The following is a 20,408-nucleotide window of genomic DNA, read 5'->3' on the forward strand; positions in this document are numbered from 1 at the left end:
CTGCTCCGGGCACCGTGTGGGGCGTGCGGAGCGGCACGCCGAGGTCCCGTTATTGAACAGCCCTGCTCCGGCCCGGGCCAACTTCTTCGGGAAACCGCACGCCGGCGTTCGAGCCTTTCGCGGCAGCGCTCGCCAATGGCTCCGGCCGCCGCTGCCGGCAGCGGGCGGAGCGGAGGCGGGCGGGTTTGAAAGGGAGGCGCCGGCTGCCATGTAAGCGCTGGCCGGGAGCGCCGCGGCCGGCAGGGGCTGAGCTGGGAGCGGTCGCCGCCGCTCCGGCCCGTCCCGCGGTGCCGCCCTCGCCCCGGGCATGGGAGCGGAGCGGGGTGGCCGGAGCGGAGCGGAGCTGCCGTGGGGGCGGCCCCCGGGAAGCCCCTGGCCCATGGCCTTCATCATGATGAAGAAGAAGAAGTTCAAGTTCCGCGTGGAGCTGGAACTGGACGAGCTTTCCTCCGTGCCCTTCGTCAACGGCATCCTCTTCTGCAAGGTGCGGCTGCTGGACGGGGGCAGCTTCAGCGGGGAATCCTCCCGGTAGGTGCCTCCGGGACTCGCGAGCCGGGGTCTGCCGGGCTGCGGCCGCCCCCGTCCGACGGGCTCCGCTCGAGACCGCGTCCCCCCGAGGGCAAGGGCGGCCCTGCCGCCTCCGCAGCCCCTCCGCCCGCTCCTCGGCTGCCTTGGCGAGCTTGGGGCTCAGCCGCTTCGCGCGGGCGGGCAGGAGCGCGGGGGCCCGGGGAAGGGAGCGGGTGGCTGCCCCGGGGCTCCTGGCGGCTGTGGCTGTGCTGCTCGCCTTTCCTCTCGTCGAAGGGGAAGCTCCTGTGGCACGGCGTGGCACCGGGTAGGCTGGCCGTCTTCTCATCTCGCCTGCTTTGCCAGCGTTAACGGCGAGAGAACACATGTGGGAGCACTTGTAACTCCTTGTCTGCGTGGAGTCGTAACGTTGTAAATTAAATACTGAGGCTCCTAAACGCGGAGTAACAGGGGAAATTAATCCCTGAGTGATGAGGGTTGTCCCAGAGAAACGGGTCGCTTGTGCCATAATGCCTGGAGCTGATGAGCGGATGGGTAACAGGAGGGGAAGCGAATTTCTTGTCCCCAAGCCTGTAGTCTGAGCTGTCCCTTGTGAGTTGTACCACCTTATTGTTTAATGACTGGACACTGGCTTGCTGTGTTTCGTTCTACAGATATTTACATAGAGAGCTAAGTTTCATGGAAAAGTCCTCAATTTTTCCTCTAAGTGCTCAGGTCGCGTGTTACTGACCTGGTTCATACTCAGTTCTGTAGTGCAAGTGCAGCAAGGCCCATGTCTTTTTTCCCTCGTTCTTTTTGCCTTTAGTTGTGCCTCAGCAATAGAGCAGTCATCTGTTGTGACAGTGGCTCCCTGAGCCACTGGTAGCAATGGGTAAATAGAGTGCCAGTGTGTTAATTTTTTCCAAGTACCAGGCAGAGGCAGAACATTGTCAATAGGATGGGTGTGCTGTGGCTTCAGGTCTGAGGAGGAGGAGACTCCCCTCCTATTACACTTGTTGTATGAGTTATTTTACTCTAATATTATTACAAAAACAATTTACTGGAAAATGTCTTGTAGAATTCTAAGAGAAGACAGTAACAAATCCATGAATATCCAGTTATTTCCTTATTAAAATACTGTTGTTACAGAGCTTTCTAAATTATCTGCTTTTGATTCTGTAAATTAAATTAATCAAGGAAAAGGAAGAGAATAAAAATAGAACTTTGGCCTAGAACCTCATTATTTAACCATTCCATTATACTAGCATGCATAACTGAAGATAAATTTTTCTTCTGTGTGGCTGGAAGTCGTTCAACTCATCAGTGTTCTGTTCTCATTTCATGTCTTTCTTCAACGTTTTTCCTGTGAGTGACTTCATAAGTAATAGATGATGATGACAATCATGATTCAGGCACTAATGTGCCATTACTGTCCTGTTCCAGCCCTTATTGCCTTGAAGCAATTTTCACAAGCTGACATATGTCTTCTGGGCAGGATCTCTATTTTCAAGGACTTGCTTTCAGCTGAGCAGATGGTTTTGACACATTATGGTGATTTTGAGCCTTTTTTGCCTTGCCTATTTATGATGCTAAAATTAAATGCTTGAAAGCCTACATTCATATCTTCATGAATGGTCTATTAGAGTAAAATGTGTGTGGTAGGATGGAGTATGTGTAGGGAAACCAATGTAAAAAATTGTGTCTGAGTTGAAGTTTAGAAATTCTTCCATTTACTTTTCTGGGGGTATGGCTTAAAAAATAACAGCAATGGAACATATGCTGGTATATTGGGTCCCTGTAAGTGAACTCATTCCTGCTTGACTGAGAGGTGTTTGGGTATGCTGGTAGGAAGGTAAAGAATTCTTCTGCAGTGATCCTTCAGTGCCAGTTTAGGGAGTGCCTTTGCTCTTGGCTTAAGAATTAACAGATGAATTTTCAGAGTGGTGATTCAGCAAAGGGTTGAATAAGTAAGGAAGAAATTAAGTTTACATCAGAATGGCAGTATTTCAAAACTTCTCAGTTGCAAACCTTCTGATGGCCATCATCTTCTAGTTGCATTCATTTATTAGTTTCGCTGTGAGCTGGCAGCTATATCCCTAAAGTAGTGATCTTTTCAGCTTTATAAAAGAATTCTGTTGTTTCAGAAAGTAATAGACAAACTCATTCCAGAACTTTTATAATACAGGGAGAAACGGACTCTGTTTTCTTAATAGCTTTATTTTTGTTAGTCACTGAGGTCTAGTAAACGAATTATTTTGGGAGAAGTTATGAGGTTCTCAAGTTGGTACCCATACAGACCAATACCCTGCTGCCTCTTGCCTTAGAAAGTTTAGAAAAAAAAAGTCCATAAACCACACTAACATTATTAGCATTTTATTTCCAAAGTTTACTCACAGAGAAAAACGTCATAAAAACCCAGGGCAGCAGTTGCCTTGGAATAGGGGCCCACATGTATGTAGCAAGCGTCATGAAAACAGTTTCAAGTGATTGTCTTGTCAGCCCTCTATGGATCATGTTGTATGAATGATTAAAGTCCTGATCCTGCAAGCAATGTGGTACCTTCATCATCCCTCTGATCATTGAAGTAAGATGAAAAGAAGACAGATAAAAGTTCAAGCTACTGAAAAATAGGGTTTTTTGCTTCTCAGATCTTTTTTGAGAAAGAGCTACCTAAGAAATATGTTATGGAGACATAGGCCACGTTACTGGAGACTTGCCACAGCCCAGTTACTTTTCAGGCTCCCACAGATGTGTGCCTGAAGTGTACAGAAATTCTGTGACCAGGTGAACGCAGCTTGTATAGTGCAGTACACAGTGATCTGGCTGGTGTGTAAATAGCAACCACATCACTTTGCATTTTGGTGTTTGCATATAGTTTTTTAGAACTCCAATTAGAAAACTTTGATTTGAAACATCCCTATAAACATCTGTGAATACTTACTGTAGGAAAATAAAATTCTGTATTATAATACTAAATTTTTAATTACCTGACAAAATATTCAACTTTTAAAGTAATCTGGTAGTGCCAAATAAAATTTTGATCCAATGACATTGACCAGCCAAGTGGCAGCAGTGTTTAAACTGGGAAAAATGTTTGAGAGCTTTTGGGAGAGCAGAACCCTGGAGTTCTGGAGAGAATGAATGTGTTATAAGCTTTGACTCTAAAACAGGGAAAACCTTGAAGGGCGTTGTGGAAGGGGGGAGGTGCAGTTTGGTAGTTTCAGCAAACTGACAATCAGCCATACAGTGTAATTCCTGCCCTCCCCTTTCTGAAATTGCTTTCTAGCATGACTTCTGGATCTTTACCATTGTGTTTTCAGATGTTAGAATAAGGGGTAGATTTTCAGCCAATATACTGTGCATGTATGCAGAGCTATGCTAACGAACTTCATTTTCATTTAGGAAGCTTTCCTATCTTAAGCCTGGTTTCCTGTGTGGCGAGGCACCTTTGTACCTTTCCCTGGGCCAATGACAACAGATCTCTCTCTTTGAAATTGGATACGTTAATACATGACACTTGTGCATTTTCCAGGATACTGTGTGTCTACATACTGCCTGGTCATGAAACAGTGTGCACATAATGTCCAATGCACCATCAAAGGACAGAAGATTACTTCAGGGCAGAAATTACACATACGAATATTTTGAACAGAAAAAAAATACTATTTTAAGGTACAGACCTGACTAAATATGAAGCATATTTATTTGTGGCCATTCTAATGTAGATATAAATATATAGCAAGTATAGGCTTTCTGCAACTGCCCTCACTTTAACAGGCTGAATTGATTTGATAATTGATAAGCCCCTAGAGTAGATAACTGAGGCTCATAGGCTGAGCTGTTGCTCAATCAGCAGTAAATGAACAGATGGAATATGAGGAAACCCAAGAAATTTTGGAAATAAGGATCTTATTTCTTGAGGGTGTACTTTTAATGCTGTACTCCATCGACAGAGCCTGCAGTAGCTGTAAGCCTGGTAGTTCCATTTTTAGCTTGGTTTCCAGCTGCACCCCACTCCAGAAAAGGACTTGGTTGGTGTGTTCTTCTGACTGCTGCCTTCAGTTTGGTCATATTCCCCTTGCTTTCAGATCTGATTTCTGGCAATTTAGACTGCTGATGTTTTTATCTTCTTTCTTTTGCACAGCAACATTCTAAACTAAAAAGCTGATTATGATTGCTGTATGTGACAGACAGAGATTCAAGGTGGCCAAGAGCTGTAAGTTTTTCATCAAAACATTTTATTTTCCAACAGATTTCACCAATGTCGGGGTTTTTTTACGTACACTCTTGAGTCTTGAGAAGAAGTTGTGGGAGATCATGCATGAATATATTCTTATTCCTAATAGATACAGGCTAGAGCATGTAGTTGTTTTCTGTAGAAATTGACTTCTTATCTGCCAGATAAGTACTTCTTACTTCTAATGATGCATGGCCACCTCCTTCTCAACTGTCTCAAACTACATCTATTTTTTTGTGACACCAACAAGTAGGTTTTCTGCCTCACCGGATTCTTCAAGTTGTCTTTTTACCATTCTTTTCCTGATTGCTGCTATTGCATTTGAAAGGGGAAAACTCTCCTAGTAACGCAGCTTAACCAGCTCTCTGTTTTTAAACAACAATACTTGTTAGAAAAACATACCTGTCACATGGAATCACTGTCCCTATCACACTAATCTTCCTGCATGATGTATGAATCCTGCTGACAGTCTTCAGAGCTGGATAATGCTACTTCTAATAGCTTCTTCTTCAGCTGTAACTGGATTTGCAGTTGGGGAACCTGAAACAAACTAAGTTTTCAAGTACTGTGAGGAATACTGGCAGTGGGATAAAAATCCTACCTTGCAATTTTGTAGCTGCTTTTTTCAGATTCTTGAATGTCCACTTAATGTTTCCTCAGTTGTGATGAGACACTTGGTTAAGCAGCTTTCAGACCCTGTCCTCTGTAGGGAGGAAAAGGTAAGAAGAATTTCTCTACACAAAGTATAACTTCTTTTTCAATGTGTAGTTTGTTTGTACTTCTCCTTTCATTAATAGTTACAATAAAATGTGTTTAGTCAACTGATTTAAAGAATATGCATGAGAAAAAACGAATCAGAGGAGTGAAGAATATAAAATTAGTTTTGAAGGGGTACATCTTAGGGCTACATTAGGGGAAAGTAAAATGTTTGTACAGTCTGCTCTTTGCATGGGGGGTAACTGGTTATTGCAGATATGAAAAGGGCTCAATCTTGTGAGACTTCTGTTACTGTAATTATAAGTACTGATAAGAGGTCAACAGTTAACTAGTCACAAAAAACGTTTCTGAGAAGAGATACATGATAGACATCTGTTAAAGAGGGAGAGATAGTGGGAAAAGCTTTCATGCTTAAGGTACCTGGTTTGTGCAGAAGAACTTGCACTTTGGTTTAAAAGAGCTGGTGATGGTTTGTTGGTTTGTTTTTTTGCCCTGACCTCAGCACAGTACATGGAGTACAGTATTTTTCTGCCATAAACTTGCCATTTGCAAGTACCATAGCACCTGATTGCCTTCATATTTTAAGGACTATTTCTGTTCATGGAATAATTTAGGGTGAAGGGTAATGCTAGAGATCACATAGTCCAACTGCCTGCTGAAAGCAAGACCAATTTCAGATCAGGAAGCTCAGAGCTTTCTCTGTAATAATGGAGATGCCAGTTTTTGTAGACAACCTGCCCAGCTGCTTCACCACTTTTATTGTGAACATTTGTTCCCTTATTTTACTAGAATTTATCTTGTTATTGCCCCTTTTCCTTTCTCTGTTCCCCACTAAGAAATGTCTGGCTCCATCTTCTAACTTAGTAGAGATGGCTGCAGATGGCAATTAGATCTTCCTTCACCTCATCATCAATCACATTGTAAAAATCTCATGTTTCCAAATTCTCCTGCATCAGAGAAGAATTCATCCCTGACTCCAGACTCTGATCTCACACCCCCTGGACTTGCTTCAGTTCATCAGTCTTCTGCCAAGAAGGCCCCAAAACCAAGCACAGTACTGCAGATACCCTCTCAAATGTTCAATTTCCTCTGACTTGCTGACTTCAGTCTTCTAATGCAGTTTGCCCTTCACAGTGCTAATTCCCTTCTAGGTCTCTGCATTTGCCTGTAACCAGCAGTTTTTTTATCTACAATCAGTTTATATATATTTTATAAGAAATTGTTGACACGAAACGCTGCTAGTTAAAAATGTAGCCTGTTTTATGAGTACAAACATGTGGAATAGAAAATGTTTGAGTTTTGCATGTACTAACAGCAAATTAAGTGGGAAGCTGTGCACTGTAAACAAGTGGAGCTCTTCCTGCAGAGCCAGCTGTTTGCTTCCTGAAATTTGTGAACCGTTCAAGCTCTGTTTGTAAATGACTGGTTTTGTTCGGTTTTCTAGCAATGCTTAGGAAAAAATGGTTTTGTTGGAAAAAATATATCATCTTATATGCCTCAGGCGTGAGGGAAACAAAATATTAAAGGAAAAGTAAACCGAATTTCTTCCTGAATAGAGAAATACATTAAAGCTTTGCATAAGCTTATTGCTACAGCATATACTTTGGAGCTCATACTCCGAGCACTTCAAGTGATGCACTTTTCTGTATGAAGCCTAAATTTAGCATTTGGTTATTGGACAACAATTTAAAGTGTAGCTTAGTACTGCTCCAGGACCCTGTTGCATGGGTACCTGTATCTTTCCTTCAACTATGACACTGTGTGAATTTTACGTGGAAGTAGATTTTGGGTAGGAGGAGTGCAAGAGGGTATTCTTCTCTTACATGCCAAACCAACCATTATGTGTTAATGTATAGTATATATGAGAACTCTATATCCAACAATACCATCCTAATACTAAAGATAGCCTAGGAAAGGTTGAATCTTAGTGTAAAGTACTTGAATCTGAAGCCACTGGGAGTGTGGCTACACTGTTAGATTGTAGGTTAATGCCTTAATTCCTGTCTCTGTAAGGTAGGATCATGACACTGGCCTTTGTTAGGTGTTCCAGCTTTCTGCAGAAGAAAGATGTTAGATGCATAAAAAAAGCATATATATATATATATAAAATATCTATATGAATGGGATATTGCTCCCATTTTAAAAGACTATTTGCTAGACTAAAAGTAACTCTGTAACTCCAGTCTACTAAATACTGTATTTGTATCAGAAGGACAGAGCTATCTGTATTAAGTTTATTCAGAGAGGGGTCCATCAAAGGAAGCTTTAGGTGATAGAAGTCCATTTGCCCACCCACAAATGAGTACAGTAAGCAAAGGCGGGGAGGGTGGAGGGCCTAAAATAATACCCATGTCCAGCTACTCCCAGTCCTGTCACAGGAACCATCAGCCCATCAAAGCCCATCTACACAAGCCCAGGGACACACAGGCACATGGAGAACTGAAATTATGGGCTTGGACAAGTGGACACTCTGGGCCCCTCCCAGGGCTGCCCCAGGAGAGCCTTAGCCCCATTGTCCAGGCAGGAAACCCATCATATTGGTAAAATGTATTTTGGACTGAGGGGAGTTGCTGCCTATCAGACACATCATGGGATACAGGGGAAGAGGCTTATTAAGGGACAATTTGGGGAGGAATGAAAGGTGGAGGAAGGGATGAGTTTGAGGAGGAGCAAGTGTGGGGAAAAATAGGGAGTTAAGGGGATAAAGGGTAAATAGTTTGCTGGTTGGTACATTTGTCTAATCTGTTTCTAATTAGTACTGTCTGTTGTATCTTTGTATTGAACTACATTGTGGCCCTTTCCTGGGGGAAGGACTCTCTGTTCAGTGTACATTGCGGGGCAGGGGATGTCTGAGTACCAGCAACTGGAGTCAAGAGTGTGTCACAGGGCCTGGGCTGCCAGCAACAGGAGAGGCCAGGGTGAGCACATTTAAGCCACGGAAGTGGGACTTTGGGTCACAGGGCCCTGTGTGTCCACTGTGCCAGCAGCTGGCCTGGAACTGTGGGCCAGACCACTTGCATGCCAGGGACTAGAGAGTCCAGATGTGTTAAAGCAAATGCTAGCCACTGGGGTGGGACCAGGAGTCAGAGCACCGTGTGCCTGTGGTGCCAGCTTCTGGAGCAGATGTGCTCAGGGATCAAGCTGGACTGTGGAGCAGGTGGGATATCCTGGGAGCCATACACGTCTCTGTGTATGTATGTATGTACCTAGCAGACCTCTGCCGTGCTCAGCCCCAGGGGTGGGCTAAGGCTGGCTGAGTGCCCCGTGTGCCTGTGACCAGTGGGCTGGCTCTGTGTGCTCGGAGTGGGGGCTTCCCGGGAATACCTCTTAAGCCTCGCTGCTGCTTGCATCTGAGGAGTGGAGCAGCAGCAGCCTCACTGCCCTCAGGCCATCTTATCAACATGATAGCTCTTCTTCTAAAATAAACAAGCAAAACTTAGGTGACTCTCTCATCAAATTACTAGCTTTAAAAGATAATAATATGCTCATTTACCTCATGTAGTGAAGAAGCTATTTTTTTCAAGGTATTTACAGTGAGTAGATAACTCATGTTCTGTCTACAAGCTGTAAGATGCATAAGCAAACATCACTTTCTTTGACATAAAGAAGTGTACTGACCCAGCTGAATCTAAAAGTAGTTCTGGAAGTATTTTCATGTGAACATAGTCTGATACAAAGACTGAATGGCCTCTTAAAACAAATGATCCCAATTTATTGTTTCTTTGGTAACCAATAAATCTAAAATAATTGCACTACAAACCCAAGCAGTTTAACATAATATAGCTAAAGATTCTAACTGGCTGTTTAGAATAATTCAGATAAAAACTTCTTAATTTTTCCAATTAATGGAACACAGTCTTTTGGTAAATGTCCACAAGGAGTTTTGGCTTCTTTATTTCAGAGCCTCTCATGCTAAAGCTTTTCCATTTATCAAGAAGGAATCTTTCCTATGACACTTAAGGTCCTTAGAAGTGATTTATTTTTGCATTTGTAGCTATTTGCTGAACAAGGCATTAGTCATAGATTTTATCCATGAACAAACAATCTAATGAACACAACATCTTAAAAAAAAAAAGTCCATCTCTTTTTAACAATTTAGGATGAGGAGGTGACTGGATTAGGATTTATTGTTTCTTTTATTTGAGTTTACTTTTTCCTCTGTTGAGGGTCAAAAGAAAAATCCAATACTTTTATTCAACATTTTAAGTGGCAATTGTGTACAGTATATGAAATATATACAAATAAGGTCTTGTTTACAGCTGAAATCTTGTATTTGGAGTTTAGTCAATGTGAAATTGTCCCTCTAAAGAAAAAACAGTGATGGTAACTTACATTATACTTTGGAGTCACTTTATCTTACAGTATCTGTTTATTGAATTTATTCTTGGTTACATATTACTGACAGCATTTATTAAGTTACACCAAAGCACTACAGCCTAGTACGTATTCCAGTGCATCTTGGTAACTAAGATATGTTTTGATTAAGAAAACAACTGGTTTTGCTTTGCATGTGGTAAAGTGACCAGGAGGCTCATAGGAAACTGACTCAGAACGGAAAGCTCTCCCCAGCGTGCCTGTGGCACCGGCACAGCTGCCAAAAGTTATCTGGGTTCATTTCCATAGCAGCCAATCAATACAGCTGTTTATTTTCTGAAGGCCTTGCACTTAACGAAGAATCTTATAAACTTAGATGTTACTGTTGAAGTGAAATGTTCTGATTATTTGACCTTGTTTTTTCAGCATGATGGGAATAGCTAGATGGTACTCCTCTTTACTAAAAAATTATTAAAATACATCAATTCTTTCTTTTATACAGTGGAATTAGAAGAACTGTTTAGTGGGATTTGGGGCAGTTGGGTTTTTTTTTAATTGTGTACAAATTTTTCTAATGTCTTGTGATTTAGGTGCCAGTGAGAGAAACTAATGATACTTTTTTTTTGACATCCTCATGAGAAGAAAGCAGTATTCCTGGTTTTGATTTTATTTTTACAAAAATTAGACCATCAGTATCCACAACTGAGGCTTTTTTACTGTCACTTCTACTTCTTGTTTGCAAATCCTGACCTGTGATATGAGTGGACTGAATCTATCAAAAGCAGAGTGGTTTCGTGCTATCTTCCTTACTTCAACCATGATATCCAGATAGTAGTATTGGTATGTTGAAATAAATTCAAAATCCTGAAAGGTTTTAAGGACACTTTTATTTCTCAAGCAGATGTTGCTTACATTTATCTTGCATTTACAAGCAAAAATACGTTTAATGTTCACTGCATTATCTTTAGCTACAATGTGAGTGATGTCTGGAACACTCTGTAGAATGTGCAGCTGCTTTGACTTTGCTGCAGAGGCAGAAGGCTGTTGTGAGAAGCAGCAACAACTTGAACCATAATACTAAGTTGTACAAAGATTTTGGCACATCATTTTGACTTCATGAGTTTACAAGAACACTTTTTCAATGGGAAAAAAGTATCATTACTTACTAACTGGAGATGTTACAGACGTAAAAACACTACAAGAACTTAGCAAAATGATGAATAGCAGCAGAAGTGATGCTCTTATTGGTAGTGGTGTCCTGGGTGACAAGGAGAGGGTGGGAAGGATGATGATGGCTGCTGTCCTACTTGTGTAACAAACAGATGTAAAAAGAAAGGATCTTCTGACTTGTATGGATGACAAGTGAACACTTTGTTTAGTGGCACTGTATTATATGTGTCACAAATGTTAGCAGTTATCAATTATCCCTTTTAAGGGTGTATTTTACTTGATGTCTTCTTGTCTGAGCCTGTTTCAATAGAGATGTAACTACTTGTAATTTGGCTTTTTAAAATTCTATTCTTTTTTGTATTTAAATAACTCACATGACAGCAGGATGGGATTCTTTTTTCCCAAAGTACAGGAAAGTTTGCAATGTAAAACGTACTAGATAAAGAGTAGATCATGGTGTTTACAGACCATGTTCCTTTGAGGTCACATGCTTGAATATGACTCAGTGTTGTATCATCAGAATCTATTCATCTGCTGTGGTCATTAAACTGACTCATTTTAGGCAGTCTGGCTTATTCCCACCTTAGGAAGTCACAGTGCCAGTGAGTACTGGAGCTGACAGTCTCACCAGCACAGCAAAGGGAGCTTTTGTGAGCACCCTGCAATTCTTCATTTTTCTATACACGTGATGAACTCTGGCTCCAGCTTATGCACAACCACAGAATTCTATCTGCTAAAGCTATCAAACTGCTTCTTCGATAATAAGCTGCTGTCAGAAGTTAGTATAAAACATAGGAATGTATGTATTAGAAAAATGGAAGAGGAAAAAGGAAAAATATTTTTATATGTGAAGACTGTACTTCAGTGATCAGAGTGGTAGAAAAAATTATCAGTTTCTTCACAGTTCCAAGTTGTGAGTTTAGAAACATGGGGCTAGAAAAGAACTTTTGATTATTGAGGCAAGTCCTCAGAATTACAGTCCTTATGTCCCCCGTTAGTGAAAAACTGGCCAAACTTGTGGTAAAATACTGTAAAGACTTCCTATGCATCTACTTCTCTTACTTGAAAACTGTTCTAGAAACTTGCTCTGTAGTTTGAGGCCTTCTAACTCTCAGTTTTAAATGGGTGTTTGACTATGCTTCATTTTGGTCATAACCATTTCTCATTTGACTTAAAAGTTATTTGGTCTGTCAAGTATTTGAATCACCAGTGTATTTTTATTAGATGTATTTTTTTCTTTTAAGATACAGGGGTTTTCTAGTTGTCCTCCCTGTAGCTGTTCATTTTGGAGTCTGTTCTTGGTCAGTTACCCAAACAGAATGTGTTGTCTGAGCCTTATAAAATGACATTTGTAACTGAAAGCATCCTACATCTTGCCTTTGTCTCAGCTGCATCATACTCAGACTGTTCTCCTCCAGTGAGAAACAGATCCCTTCAGATGTGTCAGCTTATTTTGCTCTCAAATGGCAAGCTCACAGTATGAAGCTGAAATTCTCATTTGTCCCAAGTGTATTACTTTGTGTCTGGTTATTGCACATCATCTCCTTTCTACTTTCCAGGCCTCAAATTTATGTAGCTTTGCTTGTATGATGCTCCTTTTCTCTGAACTGAAAAACTGTTTGTCAAAAGATACTATCTTGAGCACACTGCAAAGCTCAGCAGCTTGGGAGACAGTGCCTGGGAGCTAATGTTCTGGAAGACTTCACTCTCCTGATGCAAACTGCAGAAATTAGGCTCTCATTCATTTGCAAAAACACATGGCTGTTGAATTCTTCTAGAGGTCTAATACTGTGTTCAAGGTTTGGAACAGTTTTTAGTCATGCTACACTGTTAAGAGCAGAATGGGAGATTATTCAGGCCTTGGAACATAATTTGCATGAAGTGACCACTCCACAAGCAGTGGAACCAGTGTTTGTTCTTCAGCTGTCTTATTGCAGTGTATGCTTCTGAACATATGTGCAACTAACACTGAGCATATGCTCTCTACTTGCAGGGAGGTAGTACAGGCAAATTGTGTCCGCTGGAAGAAAAAGTTCTTCTTTATGTGCAAAATCAGTGCCAGTGCCACAACAGGGATTCTGGATACTTGCACTTGCAGGGTGTCTGTACGGAAGGTAAATAGATTTTTTCACCTCCTTTCCTCTTTTCTTGTGCTTTTTTTCCTTTGCTTTGTTTTAATTTTTGAATGTCTGATAAACTTCATAAAGCAAATTTTAGCTGCAATCACATCAGGTATTCCTTTAGTCAAAATTTTGTAGTAATCTTATTACTTACTTTATTTTGACTAATTCATGGGGGTTTTATATTCTTATTGAAGAAAACCCTTTTTCCAGCAGGGCAGCAAAGGAATTACTCCTCAGTGTTTATAAAGTTAGCCCTTGATTGATACTTCCATTAAACAGCAGTAAGCTTAGAAGCCTTGAACTGTGCTAAGTACCAGAATTTTGCAGGCAGCACGTCCTACCTTTGGGGCCAGACCTTGTAAGAGCCAAATGCCAGCTGGCATCAGGCACTTGCCCTTCCCCTCTCCAAGACAACAGTGTCTTGCTGGCCTGCTCCAAAGGCATTATGAATATTAAGGTCTAAATGACAAAAGCATAGTCTAGCAAATGTGTGGTGAGATTTAAAAAAACCAAACCCAAACAAAAATCCTGAGTCAGTCTATTTAATGGCTTAATGGTGTGTCTTTTTTCCTTTTTTTTCTAGGAATTAAAAGGAGGAAAGGCATATGCAAAGGTAAATTGAGATGTAGCTAATTTTGCCTACAGATAAGCTTTTCTTTCTTGCCATTTTATGCCCTTTTAAAGTAATTACAGAATAGTACGTAATACCCATGATTTCATTATGTGCATTGTAGTGACACAGTGTTGTTGGAACTTTCAATCAGTGTGTTTAGTAAGTATGTAACAGTGTTATACCACCAGAACTTTTTTCTTCCAAGCTGGTATGCGGAAGGGGTTAGTAAAAGTATACATTTACATTCACATTAAAAAATAAAGAAAACTCTCCTCGTTCTTTTTCTCTTTCTGCACTTTAAATTTTTAACTGAAAATGGAACTATGCTGGATTTTACACTCAGGGGTTTTTTTCTGCTTTTTGCCTCAGTCCATTCCCTTTAATAGGCATCCTCTTACACATATTTGAAAGAAACTGCTACTGAGTGGTACTCAATGTGTAATTATCAAGTACCTTCATTTAGTCAAATGCTTACTACTAACTTTGTCATTTTCTCTTAACAGCTGGGATTTGCAGATCTAAATCTAGCAGAGTTTGCTGGATCGGGAAATACCACTCGTCGCTGTTTACTGGAAGGTTATGATACCAAAAATACAAGACAAGATAACTCCATTCTTAAAGTAACTTATTTCCTTTATCATACTTAAAGCAATAAAGCAGAGAACAAGTGGTATTTTTAAGCACTTAATGAAATTTAAAACTTATTTGCTGAACCTCTTTCTGGGAGGAAAGCTATTTAAAGTAAAACCAGAAGTGTTGTTTAGAGACAATCATTAAAATCCACACAGTCAAAACCAGAATTTGTCCTACACTTTGAAATGGAGCTGAATAGCTGTAAAAGAAAAGCTTTTAAAAGGTGTTCCTAGTCTAAGGGGAGCTGTAAAATGAACAAATTAATATATGGTATCTTCAAGACTGAGCAACTTTCTGTGCATCTTTCTGAGAGTGAATCTATTAATTGGCTTATTTATGTACAAGCCACCTTCAATACCTCCATGACTCCTGGGATTTTCCTGTTTTTATTTGATAGTAATCACTGTAACAGTTGGGGAGAATTCTTAAAAGAAACCCACTCTGACATTCTCTTCCATTAGTCCAGGGAGCTAAAAAACTGAATAAGCTCCATAAACCTGAAAATAATTCCATTAAGAATGTTTCAGGCAATTAAAAAAAAATTCTTTTCCTACTGAGACACTGGGATTAATTTCCCACATTATTCAGTATACTGTCTATGCATGGATTTTCTCATCTCTGACAGTCACAGACTGTCCAGAACACTTGTAATTGATGGCTTTGACCTGCCTAACAGGCCTTCAATGCACTGTGTCCTATGGCTTATTTACCCTGTGTGGTTTTGCTGTGTCTCTGATGTTAGCACAACCTGTCCTGAGAGCCAGCAGTTTGCTGAACACCCTCAGCAAAGAACATATTCAGCACCTACTGGTCTAAACAATACTCTTGTTTGCTCATTCAGGTTTTAAGTTTCTTGGCTCTGTTTTTCCCTTGAAGACATCTTAATTATTAATAATTCTAAGGTTCTCCTTGATCTATGTGTCTTTTTCAGAATCTTGTATGTGTAAATATCTTACTTTAAATGGTATTTTGTGTTGTTTGTATGCCTACTAAGAAAAAAGATGTAGTTGTTTGCCTTAGTGTGTTTATTTGCATGTATGATTATGGCATTTTGTTTTCCTTAAATGTAACATTTGTGGCAAATATAACTTACTTACATGACCATGTATGTGTCACAGACCAATTTTTCTTTTCCTTATGGTGGATTTTGTTTTCTTTATGTGTAGGTTTTGATCAACATGCAGCTGATGTCTGGAGACCCGTGCTTTAAAACGTAAGTTTGTAAAAAATCTCTGTGGGGTGGTGTTTTGATTGTACATTCCATGTTGAGAATTACACTTCTGATTTATGTTTTCACATCTCTCCAATCTGGCAACAGTACTTTAAAAAAAAAAAAAAAAAAGGCACAAATAAATGGCACGGTAGCTGAATAATGACTTACATGGTAAAATTGCCAGTAGAAGCGTCATAGAGCTTCTTGCTGTTAGATACTTAGTATCAAGCACAGAATACTTGCCTGTATCTCTGTAATGTAAAAAAAACCACTTCAGGGAAACTGTTCCTGCAGCAACCTTATATAAATATACTTGGTACGGGGTGATCTGACTAATCCTTGTGTCTGGAAAAGGTGCTGCTATACCTTTTATTCACAAGTCTCAGGTGATTTTGAAATATTCATTTGCAAAAAAGACCCCAACAAACACAACAGAAGCGTGATTCAACTTAGTACAAGAGAATGCACTTACAGACATTTAGTTAGCAAAGACATTCTGCAAGTTAGTAAAAGATGCAAGAGGTAACCTCTGAGGGGGCAGGTAGCTAGGAAAATTCACTGCCATACATTGAGGATCCTTTGACCTTGTCCTTAATCTGTAGTTAAGGAAGTGTAATAGTTGTGCTGTGATTCTGTACCAGTCCAGCTTAGGTGATTCACCACAGAACTCTTAAATGTACCCTTACCTGACTAAATGTCCTTTCTTTTCTCTTCTACCAACCTTTAATGAGAAGAATAGAACACTGAACACTGTCGAATCTCATCTTGTGCTTATTGAATAAATAGCAAGAGGATATTATCTGAATTTGTCTGACTGGGCAAAACTTTTCTGTATCCCTAGTTACTTAGCACCTCTTTTACTTCAGAACAACTTTAGTACATTTACTTTAGAGTCAGACCTACTAATAAATATGTCACTGGAACTGATGAACAATTCCTCAAAGGCTTAAAATCATTAGTCTTGGATACTAACAAAGAAATGTATTTCTGTTTTTTACTGCCTAGTACTGAAGGAGTTTAAATTAGTACCTAAATAGCTTTCTGAACTCCTAGGAAGAAATCGCTAACTCAAATTATTCAGACTTGGCATTTTCTTCCAAACTGGTGATATAACCGCTTCCTGGAACATAAACTTTCACCACAAACGGAACAAAAAATTTATCTAATCCAGATGTCCTTTGTAGAAGGAAAAATGAACCTTAGAACAGTTTCACAGTCTGGAACCAACTACATATTTTATGAAGAAGCCTCGAAGCCTTGGGGTTTGATATGGGATGACATCCCTGAAACCATTCCGTTCTTGCTTTCAGAAGTATGTTATACAGTTAAGTCACACAGGCACTGTATTTCTAGACGTGCTTTTTTCTTTCTCTATTTACTTTCAAACATAACCTAAGAAGGGCTATGTTACTCTACATGAAGACAGTGACTAATTTATTGAATATGTCAAATCTAAAAATGTCAACCCACCTGTATGCAGACCAACAGTCTGTTCCCAAAGTAGGAAACAACAAAGCATAAAAAACCCCCTGTAGGTAACATCTTGAAATGTATTTTGGTTGTATTTGCTCGCAAGAAATTGCTTGCGCTTTGTCATTTTCTAATAAGTTTCTTTTGCACTAGCAAAACCCAAACTAAGAGGTTTAGTATTTTAATAAAATCTCCCTTTGGGTCTTGGTATTAACTCAAACAAGCATTTAAGCATTATTAAAAGCCTTTTAATATTGAACTAAAATATAAATTATGTCATACATTATGCTTTTTTATTTTGTAGGAGGTAGAATTTAGAGGGCAATACATGGAGATGGTTCATAGACCCCTTTATTAGGAGCTGGGAGGGTTATCAGCCCAGAATCATTTCCTGTCCTGTAACAGGGATGAAACAAAGCCAGGAGTACATCACAGCACACAAGCCAACTTGGCCAACTGTTGTGCATGCTGGGGTTTTTTTTACGTACCACCTTTTATGTGTATTCCATCAAGTACTGAATTACATATATTCTTAGCATGTAAACTGTCCTGTGATTCATACACTTAACAAAAATAAGAAACAACTTCAAGTTAAAGACATATCACTCCACCCATCATCAGAAAAGGAAAAGCCTTTCCCAGGATCTCCAGAAGCCTGAGGGCTGAGCAGATTGATTCTGTAAAATGTCCTTAAGCTCAATAGCAAAATCTTCTTTTTTTGTTCATTTCTTTCAATAGGGGACTAGGCAGCATGTTTTCAGAAAAGAATTGCAGGTCTGTTAAATTGATGCACAGTATGAATTATGCCAACATATTTGAAATGAAAACTATGTGCTGATCGATTTGGAAGGATTACAACAGAAGTACAGCAAATCTTAACCGCCTTTTTTTCTTACAGACCTCCTTCCACAGCAACATCTATAGCAATTGCTGGAGAATCAGAGTCTTTGCATGAAGACAGGAAAGGTGGAGAAAATTTAAAAGTAGCGCATCTGGGTATAGCAGGTATAGAATAATGCTCTTAATTTTTCAATGCTTTTATAACTGGCATCATAGTTTCAAGGAGATGTACAAAATACTTCAAATCTGAAAGGGATGCTGACAGTTGGCCTGCAGAGGAACCTTCTTACATGGCTTGTGAGTTTCTACTTCAAGCACAGCTGAAATTTTATGCAGGTTAGCTTTTCAGACAGAAAACGTCTGGCACAACATTCTATTATGATACTGGAGAAAAGCATGGTCATCTCTTTAATATTGACACTACACAAATCTACAGCTACATTTCATACAAATCTTTCTAACCCAATGGTACTCTCTGTTTTGCTCAGATACATATTATGATTTTTATTTTTTAAAGAATGTATATTCATTAACATTTTTGCAGCACTTCAATCTTCAAAAGGTTTGTAGAAAATCAGTGTCAAGTCTGTAATTCCTCTGGGAAATGTGACTTTTGAATCTAATCAAGATTACAGAGAAAGTAGCAATAAAGCTGGCTTTAGGAACACTGTCTGACTTGCACATGTTGCAGATGTCTCATCAAAGAGTGCCTCAGTCCCAGATGAACTTGGTGCATGTGGACATTCCAGAACATCAAGCTATGCAAGTCAGCAATCAAAACTGTCAGGTAGCTGTTCACAATTTTGTTATGAGTTGTTGGGGATTATTTTTCTTTCACAGGCTTAGACAGGAGAAAATTAGTTGACTTTATGTTTTAAAAAGGGTTTGGGTTGAAAGCATTTTCCTAGGAGTTTCAGGTGTGGCAAGGGTAACATTTTTTCCCCTCTTAAAATTACACTGGATTATCTCTTCAGATGCAAGACAGCTTTTTGTCTTCGCTCCCTCCAATTAATGTATCTGAATGAGATTTTCACCTCTTCCATGAGTAAAAAAAATGGAGACTTAGCTCTAAAAGCTGAAGGGGATGGTATTTGTCATTCTACTTGTTATGATATAAACAGGAATTACTTAGAACAAAAAGAAAATGGCATGTGTTAGAATACAAAACCTGAAGTCAGTTGTCTAGTTGATGCATGCACATACATTCATAGGGCTTTTTGAAGTCCCTTCAGAAGACAAAACACAAATTCCGGTTTTAGGATGGACCTGGCCTGTCAAGAACATACGTAACCCCTCTCTCCTGCATTTTCCCAACAGGTTATAGCACATGTCATTCTAGATCATCCAGTCTGTCTGAACTCTGCCACAGGAGAAACACCTCAGTGGGGAGTACCTCAGTGGGAAGTACCTCAACAGGAACTGGAAGTATTCTAGAGCCATGTGAAGAGACTGAGCCAAAAGTAACTGAAGCTGATACTGACACATCTACTGAAGATGCACCATCGGTAAAACAATGCAGGTACACTTAATCTGAAAGCCTTATGTAGCACAAGTAAATTACTTTATTATGTCTAAGAGCTCTACATATATTTATTTTTGCAGACATCCCGTAAAGCAAGACTCTGTGGAGTCACAGCTGAAGAGGGTTGATGCTACCAGAGTTGATGCTGATGATATAGTTGAAAAAATACTCCAGAGTCAAGACTTCAGTTTAGACTCAAGTGCAGAAGGTATGGAGATCAGTAAGGAAGCTTAGGGAAAATTGACGTACATTTACAGGCCTTAGGAAAACCCATTCTCTTCACAGTCCCTGTTGTTTGTATTCATAAGGACTGTGCATGTGGCTTGCTAAATTTTCTGCTTCATCTTGTCTACCAGAAATTGAAAATACCCTCACATGACTCAGGGAGCTTTCCCAGATCATTACTTTAAGCCTAAAAGAGCAAGTACTAATCTGTGACAAAGGTAGCTCCTCCAACCTACACCATGTAGGAGTTGGTTCCTCATTACTTAAAGTATTTGCATCTGAAAGTATCAGCTACAGAACTGGTAGATTTAAAATTACTTAGATTTAGCTAGGGCAACGTTAAAGAAAGCTAACATATTTTAATTCATTTGCCTTTTAGAAGAAGGTTTAAGATTATTTGTGGGCCCTGGTGGAAGCACTTCTTTTGGAAGCCACCATCTACCTAACAGGTATGTAGCTTGAACAACTAATCCATAGGCAATACTAAATAAAAATGCATCTTATACAGCAATTATTCTGCATCTACATTCTTGATCTTTGTATCTTTCTATTCTGTATCATTTAAAAGCACTAAAAGATCTAGATTGCCAGTTTTTAAAATAGGACACAGATTAGTTCCAAAACAGAACTGATGTGTCAGCCATGAGAACTAACTTTCAGAGCTTCTGAAGAGTCTCAGTTCCAAGGTTTTCAGATGCAAGCAATGTTTCAGTATGGACACGGGAAACAGACACCAGTTTCAAATGTGAGCTCTACAACCTTACTACGTTACCCTGGAGTGGGAAGAAAATTTTAAGTGTTTTACACATCTACCTTTACAGTATCAA

The 20,408-nt window shown here is 39.8% G+C and overlaps 1 protein-coding gene across 1 annotated transcript in view; it reads left to right on the forward strand.

Annotated features, from left to right (window-relative positions):
- FAM102B (family with sequence similarity 102 member B) overlaps positions 1 to 20,408 on the forward strand; it is a 24,093-nt gene continuing 3,685 nt past the window's right edge. Inside the window, exons 1-10 of the mRNA XM_010409244.4 lie at positions 1 to 528; positions 12,936 to 13,056; positions 13,649 to 13,678; positions 14,182 to 14,298; positions 15,478 to 15,524; positions 17,893 to 17,999; positions 18,526 to 18,621; positions 19,152 to 19,353; positions 19,437 to 19,564; positions 19,961 to 20,030. Coding sequence (XP_010407546.1) covers positions 308 to 528; positions 12,936 to 13,056; positions 13,649 to 13,678; positions 14,182 to 14,298; positions 15,478 to 15,524; positions 17,893 to 17,999; positions 18,526 to 18,621; positions 19,152 to 19,353; positions 19,437 to 19,564; positions 19,961 to 20,030 — 1,139 coding nt within the window. The 5' untranslated portion in view covers positions 1 to 307. The remainder of the gene's footprint in view (positions 529 to 12,935; positions 13,057 to 13,648; positions 13,679 to 14,181; positions 14,299 to 15,477; positions 15,525 to 17,892; positions 18,000 to 18,525; positions 18,622 to 19,151; positions 19,354 to 19,436; positions 19,565 to 19,960; positions 20,031 to 20,408) is intronic.

The sequence above is a fragment of the Corvus cornix genome, chromosome 8 (genome assembly GCF_000738735.6).
Source record: "Corvus cornix cornix isolate S_Up_H32 chromosome 8, ASM73873v5, whole genome shotgun sequence".
NCBI lineage: Eukaryota > Metazoa > Chordata > Aves > Passeriformes > Corvidae > Corvus > Corvus cornix.